Source organism: Symphalangus syndactylus, chromosome 9, assembly GCF_028878055.3.
Source record: "Symphalangus syndactylus isolate Jambi chromosome 9, NHGRI_mSymSyn1-v2.1_pri, whole genome shotgun sequence".
NCBI lineage: Eukaryota > Metazoa > Chordata > Mammalia > Primates > Hylobatidae > Symphalangus > Symphalangus syndactylus.
Window position 1 is genome coordinate 58,487,182 of NC_072431.2, and position 13,896 is coordinate 58,501,077.

Here is a 13,896-nt window from a genome sequence, read left to right on the forward strand (position 1 = left end):
ATGCATACATCTCATCAAAAGAAAAAACAAAACAGTATTTATTGTGGCCAAGTGAGGGAGAAAAGTAGAGGGACAAAAAGTGGCAAAAACTTAGCCAGAGGTGGCCGGACGCAGTGGCTAACACTTGTAATCCCAGAACTTTGGGAGGCTGAGGCGGGCAGATCACCTGAGATCAGGAGTTCAAGACCAGCCTGACCAACATGGAGAAACCCCGCCTCTACTAAAAATACAAAATTAGCCGGGCGTGGTGGCGCATGCCTGTAATCCCAGCTACTCTGGAGGCTGAGGCGGGAGAATCCACTTGAACCCGGGAGCCGAAGGTTGCGATGAGCCAAGATCGCACCATTGCACTCCAGCCTGGGCAGCAAGAGCAAAACTCTCTCAAACAAAAAACGTACCCAGAGCTAAGGAGACCTCCTTACTTCCCTGCCTTTCTGGATATTGCTACTAAAGTGTTTTTTTTGTTTTTCTAGATTTCGTTGAGACAGGGTCTCACTTTGTCATGCAGGCTGGAGTGCGTGATCATAGCTCACTGCAGCCTCAACCCCTTGGGCTCAAGCGATCCTCCCGCCTCAGCTGCTTCTAAAGATTTTAAAGCTGTGTTGTGTTTTCCACAAGCGTAGGCATAAATGAGATTCTCATATCCTGGTATCATTCCTTGGACTGGAGGAAATTAGGAGCCAGACTTGAGTCATGGGCTGAAGGTACCCACTTTCATAGCTGAGAATAGGAACCTGGGTTCCCATCCTGGCTCTGCCACTGGGAATGTGACATTAGGGAAGTCATTTGCAGTCTCAGGGACTTTAAAATAAAAGAGTTGGACCAGGTGATTAGGACGCTTTTATGACTGCTACTCAAGAGTAGAGGTCTTGGGAAAACTGAGGCCCTGTGTTCTCTCGTTTGTGTTGTCTGGAATTCTCTATTTGGGACCTTAACACTGAACAGTAAACATGCTGGCGCAGGAAGGAACGTGCCCCGAGCCCTTCTTTGAGCAAGGCTCAGAGCAGAGCTGATTTACTCACAGCCCCTTTCTCCTCCCCCAGCTCTTCCTGCTGCCCACATTCCTGCACCCCCTCATGAGGGTAGTCCCAGAGACCAGGCGATGGCATCTGCGCTATTCACAGCGGATTCCCAGGTGAGCTGTGGCCCCTCTGCTCTCCTGAGTCCCCAGCGTCTGCCTCTGTTCCTGAGCGCTCTTCGCGGTCTCCACAGGCCACTCTGGATGCCCCTGCTGTCAAAGAAGCCCCAACCCTGTTCCCTCCTTTAGCGTCTTTCTACCACAAACTCCCCTCCACCCCCAGGTTCTGGCCACCCTTCTCTTCCCAGCATCCTGTAGCTTTGCAGCCACGTCTGTTCCTGACTCCAGGTTTGAGCAATGGGATTGTCCCTGAGTTTGGGGGGAAATGACTGTTTGTCTCGTGTTATTTCAGGCAATGGTGAAGATCGAGGACATGGCTGTGTCCCTCATTCTGGAGGAATGGGGATGTCAGAATCTGGCTCGGAGGAATCTCAGTAGGGACAACAGGCAGGAGAATTATGGGAGCGCATTTCCCCAGGGTAAGATGGATGCAGGCTTACTGTCTGATAAGATGGTTTTGTCTCTTTGTGTGTTAGCTGTGGGATCTCTGATGTGTTCAACTGAGTGTTGATGAGGAGTTAGAGACTATCCCCTTTTTTAGACCAGATGGAGAGTGAGAACGTTTGTGTTCGTTTAACTCCAAAAGCGTGGTACTGTGACCCTAATTCCAAGTGGGTTTTTTTATCGCTAGGTAGGTTTTGCTCTTTAAAATCAGAAATAATTGCGTCCCAAGTCACCTCTTCAGCCACTCAGTTGACTGGGAGGCAGTTCTGCTCCGTTCGCATGGATTACAATTTAGGTGCCTCTGTCGGGACTATCTCCTTCCTAGCAGAGATGACCAGGCGAACTGATCATCCGTCTAATCCCAACCCATTGTCCCGGTACCACATTCCCGAAACTACCAAGCATCCTTCTGTTGGCTTTCTGTCTTCTTCCATCCTGTGTGATTAGTGTGATTCCAATACACTGCTTTGTGTAATTCCACGAACTTGCACCTGGACTGTCCTTGTGATGAGGATTCCCAGCTTCCAAACTTAATGGTGATTTTCTATGAAGAGCTCTGGGTCCTGGATGTGTAGTAAGAACGAGGAAGTTCAAGAGGCATCAGCCAGATAAGACAAGGTGACACTGTTGGCAGACATTTCCATTTGTCTCTGCTGGATCTTAACCCCTCAGGACAGTGCTGCAAAGAAGCCCTCACGTGAGTACAGTAATAGGGAGGTCTGCAGCAAGCTTCTACCTGGAGAGGGCAAAGGGAGTGTGAATAAAGTGTGAACATGAAGGATGTTACTAATGAAACATCAAGTTCTGTTTTTGATCAGGCATAAATGGGGCTTATATTTTCTCTTGGTACTTGCTGTTTGTACTAGATGAATTTTTTTTTTTTTTTTTTTTTTTTTTTTTGAGACAGGGTCTTGCTGTTTCCCAGGCTGGCGTACAGTGCTGCAATCACAGCTCACTGCAGCCTCGACCTCTCAGGCTCAAGCAATCCTCCCGCCTCAGCCTCCCAAGTAGCTGGGACTACAGGCATGCATCACCATGCCCAGCTAATTTTTGCATTTTTTGTAGAGGAGAGGTTTCGCCGTGTTGCCTAGGCTGGTCTCAAACCCTTGGGCTAAAACGATCCACCTGTCTCCGCTTCCTGGAGTTCTGGGATTTAACAGGAGTGAGCCACTGCACCTGGTCTCCAGCAGTTTTCTGTTTCTTTTTCATTCTCAGTTATTCTGTCTCAGTCAGTGAAGGGTTTAATTATTCTTACTAATGTCATAACCACTTTTTTCACCTACTCCTCTGTTACTTGAGCACTGTCAGCTCTGTGCTCCTCTCCCTGGTGGAGAGAAACAATTTCCTGTGTCTGCAGGTTCCTGTAGGCTGCCAGGTTCAAAACAAGTTCCTTGGCCAGGCACAATGGCTCACACCTGTAATCCCAACACTCGAGGAGGCTGTGGCAGGAGGATCGCTTGAAGCCAGGAGTTCAGGACCAGCATGGGCAATATAGCAAGACCACTGTCTCTACAAAAATTTTTAAAAATTAGCCAGGCGGGGTGGTGCAGGCCTCTGTAGTCCCAGCTACTTGGGAGGCTGAGGCAGGAGGATCACTTGAGCCCAGGAGATCGAGGCTGCAGTGAGCTGTACTCATGCCACTGTACTCCGGCCTGGGTGACAGAACAAGACTCTGTCTCAAAAACAAAACAAAGTTTCTTGTTTGCCTATTAATCATCAGCTTGTTGATAGAAAACTCACAGAATTGGAGAAATATTTACTATTCCTTTCTTTCTGCTAATACCACTAATCATTTTCTATGAAAGATCTGTTCTTTTTTTGAACTTATGAATACTTGTTAGAAATGGAACATGATGTTTTAAATGTATACATAAACCTTCCAATTAATTATCAGGTGATCCAGTAATAGACCTGTGACCTCTGAAGGCTCCTGCTTCTCATCCCTACCCTCCTGCTGTGATTTGTTCTCTTCCCTCTGCTCATTCCCCTTGTGTCTGTTTCTTCCCGTCCTCTCCCCATGCTCCCTCTGTTGTCATTTCCCCTTACTCTCTACTCTTTGCCTGCGCTCTCATTTTCCAAATTTTTGTTGTTCCAAAGCTAGGACAACAGATCTTCCTGTTGTCCCAGTTTTTCCCCTTGTTTTTCTCCTGTTTTATCTCCAATTAATATTGTGAAGTCAGGCTGGGTGCAGTGGCTCACGCCTGTAATCCCATCACTTTGGGAGGCCAGGGCAGGTGGATCACCTGAGGTCAGGAGTTTGAGAGCAGCCTGGCCAACATGGTGAAACTCTGTGTCTACTAAAAAAATACAAAAGTTACCGAGGCGTGGTAGCATGCACCTGTAGTCCCAGCTACTTGGGAGGCTGAGGCACGAGAATTGCTTGAACCTGGGAAGCAGAGGTTGCAGTGAACCAAGATCACGTCACTGCACTCCAGCCTGGGCAACAGAGCGAGACTCTGTCTCAAAGGAAATAAAAATAAAAATATTGCAAAGTCATTTTGCAGCCGTGTAGAAGCTTCCCGGGAAACTGTCGCTTGATCCACCTGTATATTCAAAAGAAAAAGGTGCGATTTGAATTTTCTATTTATTGTGTCAGGTGGTGAAAACGGAAATGAGAACGAGGAGTCAACCTCAAAGGCTGAAACCACGGAAGATTCGGCATCATGCGGGGAGACAGCAGGAAGATTCCAGAAAGAGTTTGGAGAGAAACGTGACCAGGAGGGCAAAACAGGAGAAAGACAGCAGAAAAACCCTGAGGAGAAAACCGGGAAAGAGAAGAGAGATTCAGGGCCAGCTACAGGAAAGGACAAAAAAACCACCACAGGAGAGAGAGGTCCAAGGGAGAAGGGGAAAGGATTGGGAAGAAGCTTCAGTCTGAGCTCCAACTTCACCACCCCTGAAGAAGTTCCCACGGGAACAAAGTCTCACAGATGTGATGAATGTGGTAAATGCTTCACGAGAAGTTCAAGCCTTATCCGCCATAAAATAATCCACACTGGAGAAAAGCCCTATGAATGTAGTGAGTGTGGGAAAGCCTTCAGTCTTAACTCCAACCTTGTCCTGCATCAGAGGATCCACACAGGAGAGAAGCCTCATGAATGTAACGAGTGTGGCAAGGCCTTCAGCCACAGTTCCAATCTCATCCTCCATCAGCGCATCCACTCTGGAGAGAAACCTTATGAATGTAACGAGTGTGGGAAGGCCTTCAGCCAGAGCTCAGACCTCACCAAGCATCAGAGAATTCACACGGGGGAGAAACCCTATGAATGTAGTGAATGTGGAAAAGCTTTCAACCGAAACTCATACCTGATTTTGCATCGGAGAATTCACACTCGAGAAAAGCCCTACAAGTGCACTAAGTGTGGCAAGGCCTTCACCCGCAGCTCCACCCTCACTCTGCATCACAGAATCCATGCCAGAGAGAGAGCCTCTGAGTATAGCCCAGCCTCCCTTGATGCATTTGGCGCGTTCCTGAAAAGTTGTGTGTAAAGGAAGAATTTGCCATCAAGCCATTTCCACCTTTTGTTTCTAAAATTATTTCAGAGATGTGTGCCCCTGGAGGGAGAAAGAAATACAGCCTCAACGGATTAAAAAACAAAAATCACACTTAAGGATCCTTCTAGTCATATCAGCAGTGTTCTGCCTTTATGTAGTAGTTGGGCATTTAATCCTTCCACACAGCCCCTGCAGGGAAAAGCTTATGGATAATCCACGTGAGATTTCCACAGAAGATAAAAGCACATGCATAGTGAAATGTCAAGCTTTTCAGTAAGGAGGATACCTTTAAGGCACTCTTGGACTCTCGGCAACCACAACATAATAGTTAAAAGATCAAGATTGGCTCCACGAACGTATTACAGAGGTTCGGATGCTACTTGCTGCAAACAAGCCCTACTTTGGCCAACATCCTGCTTATTTCTCAAAAAAGAGGGACAGTGAAAACAAAAACGACATTGGGACATGCTGCTCAAGCTAGTTATATATACGATAAGTTATATATACGATCACTGGTAGCCTACCAAAGCTGTAGAAATCTAGGACTGTGCTAATCAGTATCAAACCAAAGATTTCTATCTCTTCCCGAAAGAGGGTATGTGCACCAGTCTACAGTTCCAAAGGACTGCAATAAATGTAGATGGTTCTATCCTCATCTCTGAGATCAGTTCTACTGAAATGGCAACAACAACTCAAAATACATCTCTCCCTTCTTGAAATCCCTAAAGCACTATCGCACTCCTAAATGCATTTCTCCACAAGTTAGCACTTGATTGTATACTGTCTTTTTAATCCTTCATTGTTTCATGTATGAAGTTTTTAATCACCCCCCAACCCCCAAAAAAGATTCGGTTGTCAAGGGATATATTTCTATCCCTGCCAGCACAGTGCTGGACATAGTAAGTACTGAACACCTAAGAGGCACTCATTCAGGCTGACTTCTACAGGACTTCTACATGTGTGATAAAGGCCTGTGAATCATGAGTCCCTGAAATATGGTAGCCTGGCCCAGCTTCTAAAGAGGACCTTCGTAGCCACAAGGCATGCTCAACCTCTAGGGTCTGATGCTATTTTTGTTCCAAATATAAATGAAAGGCACTAGTCAGCCACCTGCATAGACATTCTAAACAGTGAGTAAATACCATGGAATGTCAGAAATGACTTTATCATCGTCATCTTGAAGAAAAATATGAACACTGATGAAGGTCTTTTTTTTTTTGACATCTTTCTGTGGCGAAGCTCTTAGAATTCTTTTCAGTTAGCTGCTGAACAGTATGATGATTTGGGGATTTTCTGAATCATTTGTAACTTAGATACTGGAGTTCAGAAGATGTGATTTTTGTTGCTTTTCAGAAAAAGGAATGTGGTAGGGAGTGTTTTTTCCCACGCTGTTCCAGTAACTTTGCAAAAGCATTAGTTGTTCACTGGCAATTACTAAATGTATTTTGTTGCTCTGAGAAACTCAGCAGTGTACTGAGATGTGGCTGGCTGTGTCATTGTCATACTGCACAGTGACTTTTCTGCTTCTTATCACTAAAGACTGAGGTGAGGTTATGAAACTTTCACTGGTCCCATCGTCTGTGTGTGGGGTGCAACTGGCTACCTAGAAGCTGATGGCAGGAGACTTTCACACACAGGAGATTGTGAGCTGTGTAAGTAGTCATCGCCACTCAAGTAGGACAAGGGTCCTACCCAAGGCTAGGACAGCCCTGCGGAAACAGAAACATAGAACAAACCTCAAGACTATTAGTGTGACCTCCCCATAACAAGAGAACCCCATATATAGTTTGAGACTTTCCCTTGAGAAACGTATACTAAAACTATTACTCATCAATCATTCACTGATCAGCAGCTAAAGTCCATGAGACCAAATGGTTTTATATGGAACCAACAAAGTGGGAGCTAAAACTCTGCACAGTGGTCATTCTTTGGCCTCTCCTTGGCTTTATGACTTAAACCAACCACAGCTTCCCTATAGCTTCTAAGCAGTTTCGTCAGCATTACTTGGGAAAACATGTTGCAAGTCAGCCAGTCACTAGGATATTTCTACCCATGCAACGGAAGAAAAACCCATGACTCCAGAAGAGTATACCTAAGTAACTAGAGTGGAGGCAGAAAATGTTTTAAGGATTTTCTTCAAAGAATAAGCCACAGCAATGGTTTTGTAGAAAACTCCTGTGCTTTTGAGCAAGGACTTTTGCCCTCTAGAAAGCAACTGAGACCAGGCGCGGTGGCTCACGCCTGTAATCCCAGCACTTTGGGAGGCCAAGGTGAGCGGATCACCTGAGGTCAGGAGTTTTGAGACCAGCCTGGCCAACGTGGTAAAATCCCGTCTCTACTAAAAATATAAAAATTAGCCAGGCATGATGGTGGGCGCCTGTAATCCCAGCTACTTGGGAGGCTGAGGCAGGAGAATCACTTGAACCCAGGAGGCAGAGGTTGCAGTGAGCCAAGATTGCGCCACTGCACTCCAGCCTGGGTGACGAGCAAAACTACATCTCAAAAAAAAAAAAAAGAAAAGAAACTGAAAGTAAGAAAGTGAGGTGTGGAACTCCAGGCAACAACCCAAGCACTTATTTTTCAAGAGGGAAAGGACTTTGGTCATGTTTACATTGGCCTTTGTTTTTTTTCTTTCAGCCACAACTACATGCTGATATAATTCAGCCATCACTTTTGAGTTTTGTTTTTAAATGAAGGTTAAATGTGACCTGTGCCCTCACATTTAATTCCATTTCATGGGGACATCTTGACTTTGTTGGATGGCTGCCACTAGGGTTGCTTCGGATCTTCAGCCACATGCTCTCCTTGAAGCAGCTATCTGAAGATGTGTTTTCTGAAGAAAACAGGCTACAACTGTTTATTAAAACCACTTGCAGTGCATTCGTTTATCAGATGCTCAGTGCAAAGTGTAATTGGGTCATGGTCAAAAACGCTTGCAACATCTAATTGGCATTCAAGATAGTCATTAAAAAGTTCTTGGCCCACTGAAGTCTGTTAACAGTTGAAACATTCTACAGTTAACCATTAGCATGCTAGTTGTCCTAATGGAAATTTTTGAAGAGTTTTTCAATATATACCCTACCCTTGCCAGGAAGAGAAGTAAAATCCTCAGGTTGTGGGGTATTTGTTTTTACTCCAGCCTGGCAGGCAAGGCTAAAACCTGAGATTATCGATCTATCAGACAAATTGACATGTAAAGCACTTAATATTAAAGGCATAAAAGTGAAACTGCTAAATATGTGTAGAGAGATTGACGTATGATACGTGGGACAGTTCACATAGACATCAGAGAATTTATTCCAGAAAGGAGCCTCCTGAATGTGATGAATACGGCAAAGCCTTTAATCACATCTCAGCCCTTAGCACCAGAAAGCTTATACTGTAAATAAACTTGATGAATATTATATGTGAGGAAAACTTTTATGTATAGCACTCATTGCTTCAGACAGAAAATGAATTCTGTTGGTATGTTCCAATCATGTGATGAATATGAGAAACATTGCAAGAGGGAGCTCAATCTTGGCCGGGCACGGTGGCTCACGCCTTGTAATCCCAGCACTTTGGGAGGCCGAGGCGGGCGGATCACAAGGTCAACAGTTCAAGACCAGCCTGGCCAACATGGTGAAACCCTGTCTCTATTAAAAATACAAAAAAAAATTAGCTGGGCGCAGTGGTGCGCGCCTGTAGTCCCAGCTACTTGGGAGGCTGAGGCAGGAGAATCGCTTGAACCTGGGAGGCGGAGGTTGCAGTGAGCCAAGATCATGCCACTGTGCTCCAGCCTGGGTGACAGAGCGAGATTCCGTATCAAAAAAAAAAAAGGGGGGGGAAGCTCAATCTTAACTTCAGAGGATCTACAGATGGAAAAAAAAAGTGGGGAAATGCTTTAAAAAAGTAGCAAAATGTGCCACTTCTTACAAAAATTGTTAATATTAGGTACTTCTTTATATTTTATATGACCATAATGTCCGTGTGTGTTTTGTACCCTCAGTCCCTTGTTATTGTTCCGTGTATTACCTGTAAGCAGATTCTGTATTTTATTTTAGCCTATTTGACAGAACACATCACTCAAAAATGGTGAAGTTTCGGAGCAAACAGTGAAGAAATCAGTGTGGTTGTAGACAAAAAGTCGGTTCACAGAACGGAGCAGCGGGGAGATGAAGGGAAAAGCTTCATAGTTTGGTGCTTATCACATCAAGAGATTGGTAAATTTCTGAGGAAAGACAGGCTAATGGGGCACTGAAATGGAGCAACTCCTTTAAACATGTGCAGCCTTGGCCAGGCGCGGTGGCTCACGCTTGTAATCCCAGCACTTTGGGAGGCCGAGGTGGGCGGATCACGAGGTCAGGAGATCGAGACCACTGTGAAACCCCGTCTCTACTAAAAATACAAAAAATTAGCCGGGAATGGTGGCGGGCGCCTGTAGTCCCAGCTACTCGGAGAGGCTGAGGCAGGAGAATGGCGTGAACCCGGAAGGCGGAGCTTGCAGTGAGCCGAGATTGCGCCACTGCACTCCAGCCTGGGCGACGGAACGAGACTCCGTCTCAAAAAAAAAAAAAAAAAAAGTGCAGCCTTTTGAATTTTTCCTCAAAACCAAGAAGTTGACCTCTGAGCTGTCAGGTGACCACTGTGTGCAAAGGGGATGGATTCTCCAGTAGAGGGTCTTCTCCATGAAGCGAGAGTAGGAAGTGTACTGGAATGGCCAAGTGGGACTGCTTCAGCTGACCAGGTTCTCTTAAACCGTAAGTCATGTTTTCCCACTAACTCTTAAATCCTTATGCTTAGAAAATTGGGCATAAGTCTGGGCACAGTAGCTCAGGCCTGTAATCCCAGCACTTTGGGAGACCAAGGCGGGTGGATCACAAGGTCAGGAGATCGAGACCATCCTGGCTAACATGGTGAAACCCCGTCTCTACTAAAAATACAAAAAATTAGCTGGGCATGGTGGCGGGCGCCTGTAGTCCCAGCTACTCGGGAGGCTGAGGCAGGAGAATTGCTTGAACATGGGAGGCGGAGGTTGCAGTGAGCCAAGATGGCGCCACTGCACTCCAGCCTGGGCAACAGAGTGAGACTCCATGTCAAAAAAAAAAAGTTGGGGATAGGACTGGCTGGGCACGGTGGCTCACTCCTGTAATCTCAGCACTTTGGGAGGCGGAGGCAGGCGGATCACTTGAGGTCAGGAGTTTGAGACCAGCCTGGCCAACGTGGTGAAAGGTCTCTACTAAAAACACAAAAATTAGCTGGGCATGGTGGTGGGCGCCTGTAGTCCCAGCTACTCGGGAGGCTGAAGCAGGAGAATCACCTGAATCTGGGAGGCAGAGGTTGCAGTGACCCGAGATTGCACCACTGCACTCCAGCCTGGGTGACAGAGTGAGACTCTCTGTCTCAAAAGAAAAAAAAAAAGAAAGAAAATTGGGGATAGGAGAACAGCAAGGTGAGCATTTCCCGGAATTGTGTGCAGATGCATCCAGTCGTGGCATTGCAGGAAGTCTGTCTGATGAAGCTTGAGAAGCATTTTGCAATATTCCCTTTGGCTATGTTCCTGTGTTCCTTGCTCCTACTTTTCTTTCCCTGGTTTGTGATTATTAGGAGAGAGGTTTTGCGAAGACTCGTTGCTGTGAAAGAATCTTTTTTTAATTTTTATCCTAGAGTCAGTCACTTTTATTCCAGGTAGTCATGCTGATCTACTTATCCAAAGCCAGCTAACCAGGTTCATCCTACCATCCTCATGGAAGACTTTGTGTATGAATTGGAGTAACAGTACTGAAATACACTTAAACAGTCACAGCAGTACTTCCCGGAGTGGGGGCCATATTTCTCTGTGTCCTACTCTGAGCAACTTCTCAGAGATATGAGGGGGCTGGGGTTTTCCCATCTGGGAAATCGGGTGAAAGTCTGCAGATTGTTAAATGAAATATAGAATCAGAGAAAAAGAAAAGTCAGTGATATAAATAGATCATTTCGTAGAAATTAGGGTAGATTTTTATTTCAACTACTGGAGAATTTAATAAAAGGCATTATTGTTTGAAATGTTTTTCTAACATAGATTTAGGGTTTTTTTTTTAGAATGGACACACTACTGTACATTTAAAAGCAATTATTTTGCTATTCAGATTTTTTATTATCTGAAAATGAAATCATCTGTTTTACTTTTCAAAGCTTTGTGAAACAAACTTGAAGTTATAGGGAGGTAAGCCATCTCCAACTCTGCAGGTCAAACAAAAGTTTGGGAAATACTTTTGACATCCCAGAATCCAGAATATCTTAACATGAGAACTGAATTTCATGATTGTGTGGTTCCATTTAATAGCGGACACCACCCCAATCTCATGTTTTCCTGTTACCCTAAAACAGTGGAAGGAAACTGGGTGTTTGGTAGACTTCTAAATCATGGTCTCTGACGATTTGAATCTGAGATTCTCACCTCCATTTACTAAAGAATCATGACTTAATTCAGATTGCACAGTAATCAGTAAAGTGAATACGTTTTTAAAATGGAATTTTCTCCCTTCAGTGAGCACTCATTAAGGAGTGAAGCTGAGTATTTTAAGATAGAGTGAGATCTGTGAGTGATTGAAAGTTGATATTTAGAAACTTGGATTTCATTCCAGTGTCAGGTTTGGGTTTTAAGTTCCTTTGGTCCGGGGAAGGGTCCAAGCAGCCACAGTTGCCCTAAATCACCATCATTAAGTCTTCCAGCAAGGTTAAGTGCGGTATGGAAGGAGAAGGGGGAAGAGGACGGTAACAGCCCCGCACTCCAGGCTGAGAAAGAGTAATTAGGAGTCCTGAGGAGGGGCCGAGGAAAGGCTGTTGGGGTGTGCTGGGGTTGGTACCCGAGCACCTTCCCCTCACCTCAACCAGAGAAGAGCATCCGGCTGCTTTTTAAAGCTTTTAGCCTGCCCTAGCGAGGACAAAGCATGTTAGATTAGAGATGCTTCTGCTGATCGCAGGGGTTCTTATTTGAAAACGTCTATGAGGGGGGTGGGGTGGGAGGAGACAGGTTGTGGTTATGCAGGAAAATCTTGTCCTAAAAATATATGAGTTTGGGGGTAAGGGGTGGGATAGCCAAGCAAAATCAGTAATTATTTTAAAATGAACATACATATTTTTATTAACTTTTAGTTAAATACAGATTTTACAACGAGGTCAGCATAAGCCTAAATCTATATAGAGAGCTAACTCAGGCATTGTCTTGTTTATTTGTAGACTGGATTAAAAACAACCTGTCCTGTTTTGTCACTTCCCAGCTTCTTCGTTTAGAATAAGTTAGACCAAAAGAAGAAACGTGCTTGTCTCTGTATACCCGCAGAATGAAGTTACTGTTGTTAAAACTGGATTTTTTCATTTTACTAGGTTCCGAAGAGTCCAGATGCTTGGTAGATGTTCAATACGTGATTTTTTTTAATTGAATGTGTTCATTTAAAATCCTCCTTAACATTTCTAGAAAGACTTCTTTCAATAAATAATGGAATCTTAGAGGAAAAGTGGTTTCTTAAAAGCTAGGGAACTCCTCCACTAAAAGTAACCATTGGAAACCTCGAATGAGGGCTAAAGTTTTAATCATAAGAGAAAAGGCAGCATAATGAAATGTGTACACATACATAGTCAGTGGTCCATTTTAGGAAGCCAGTGGCATCTGATAAAGAAATGTTAAGAGTAGCGAGGTTGGGGAAGGAAATTGTGGGGATTTGTAATATTCTCTTTATGTTGTTTCTCTTCTGAGTCATGGTAAAACAATAAATTATCATCTCTAGGTGGCAGTGCTTGTGCTGGTTTGTTTTTTGTTTTTTGTTTTTGTCATCCTTGGTTGCATAAATACACATTGGGGGTGAAGAAAAAAAGTATTTCAAAGTTAAAAGACTGGAGCTGCGACCCACAGACAAAATTCTCACGCAAAACTATCTGTTTACTTCGTAAACCAAAATTAAATTTCAAAGGCTTCCCAGTCACCTGAATGGACCTCTCCTCTCAGCCAAGGGCATTCAAAGTTAACCTGAAAAACTAGTTCAGGCCATGATGGGAAGGGGGAGCCAGACATGCCTCATTATACCCTCTCCCCATATGGAATTACTGATAACAACAGACTCTTTAAGAGTGATAGACATGGCCAGCCGTGGTGGCTTATGCCTGTAATCCCTGCACTTTGGGAGGCCAAGGCAGGCAGATCACCTGAGGTCAGGAGTTTGAGACCAGCCTGGCCAACATGGTGAAACCCCCTCTCTACTAAAAATACAAAAATTAGCCAGGCGTGGTGGCGGGCGCCTGGAGTCCCAGCTACTCGGGAGGCTGAGGCAGGAGAATCACTTGAACCCAGGATGGGGAGGTTGCAGTGCACTCCACTCCAGCTTGGGCAACACAGTGAGACTTCGTCTCAAAAAAAAAAAAAGGGTGAACTGGGAGGATGTGAGGTTGTGTCCTGGAGGCATCCAAACACATCTGTGAGGGTTCTCTTTTGTTTTTAGATTGCTGAAGTTAGTCATTTTTTTTTTTTTTTTTTTTGAAAGATTTCTGTTACTGTTTTATGAGACAGGGTAGGGTTCTGCTACCCACACTGGATTACGGTGGTATGAGCATGGTTCACCGTAGCCTTAGCCTCCTGGGCTTATGCCATCCTCTTGCCACAGTGATTCTGTCACCACTTCATATTCTTGAAGTTCCTGCTGCAGTTCTTTTTCCCAATCTGCAGAATCCTCTAAAAGAAACAAAGGAGAAGAAAAAGATTCTCTCTGAATTCATAATGCTGGTGTTCACAATTTGGTCCATCTCAATTACCTACGTAAGGTCCTAGCTGCCGTAATTTTTAGTATCTCAGGCTTCACTAC

The 13,896-nt window shown here is 44.7% G+C and overlaps 1 protein-coding gene across 2 annotated transcripts in view; it reads left to right on the plus strand.

The window, feature by feature from the left end:
- Positions 1–13,896, plus strand: part of ZKSCAN1 (zinc finger with KRAB and SCAN domains 1) — a 34,697-nt gene that overhangs the window by 16,001 nt on the left and 4,800 nt on the right. Inside the window, exons 4-6 of one of the 2 annotated variants that reach the window (XM_055292429.2) lie at positions 1,044–1,135; positions 1,431–1,557; positions 4,179–12,834. In XM_055292429.2, coding sequence (XP_055148404.1) covers positions 1,044–1,135; positions 1,431–1,557; positions 4,179–5,071 — 1,112 coding nt within the window. In that variant the 3' untranslated portion in view covers positions 5,072–12,834. Of the gene's footprint in view, positions 1–1,043; positions 1,136–1,430; positions 1,558–4,178; positions 12,835–13,896 lie in introns of those variants that run through there. The other variant, XM_063646240.1, reaches the window with a different exon arrangement.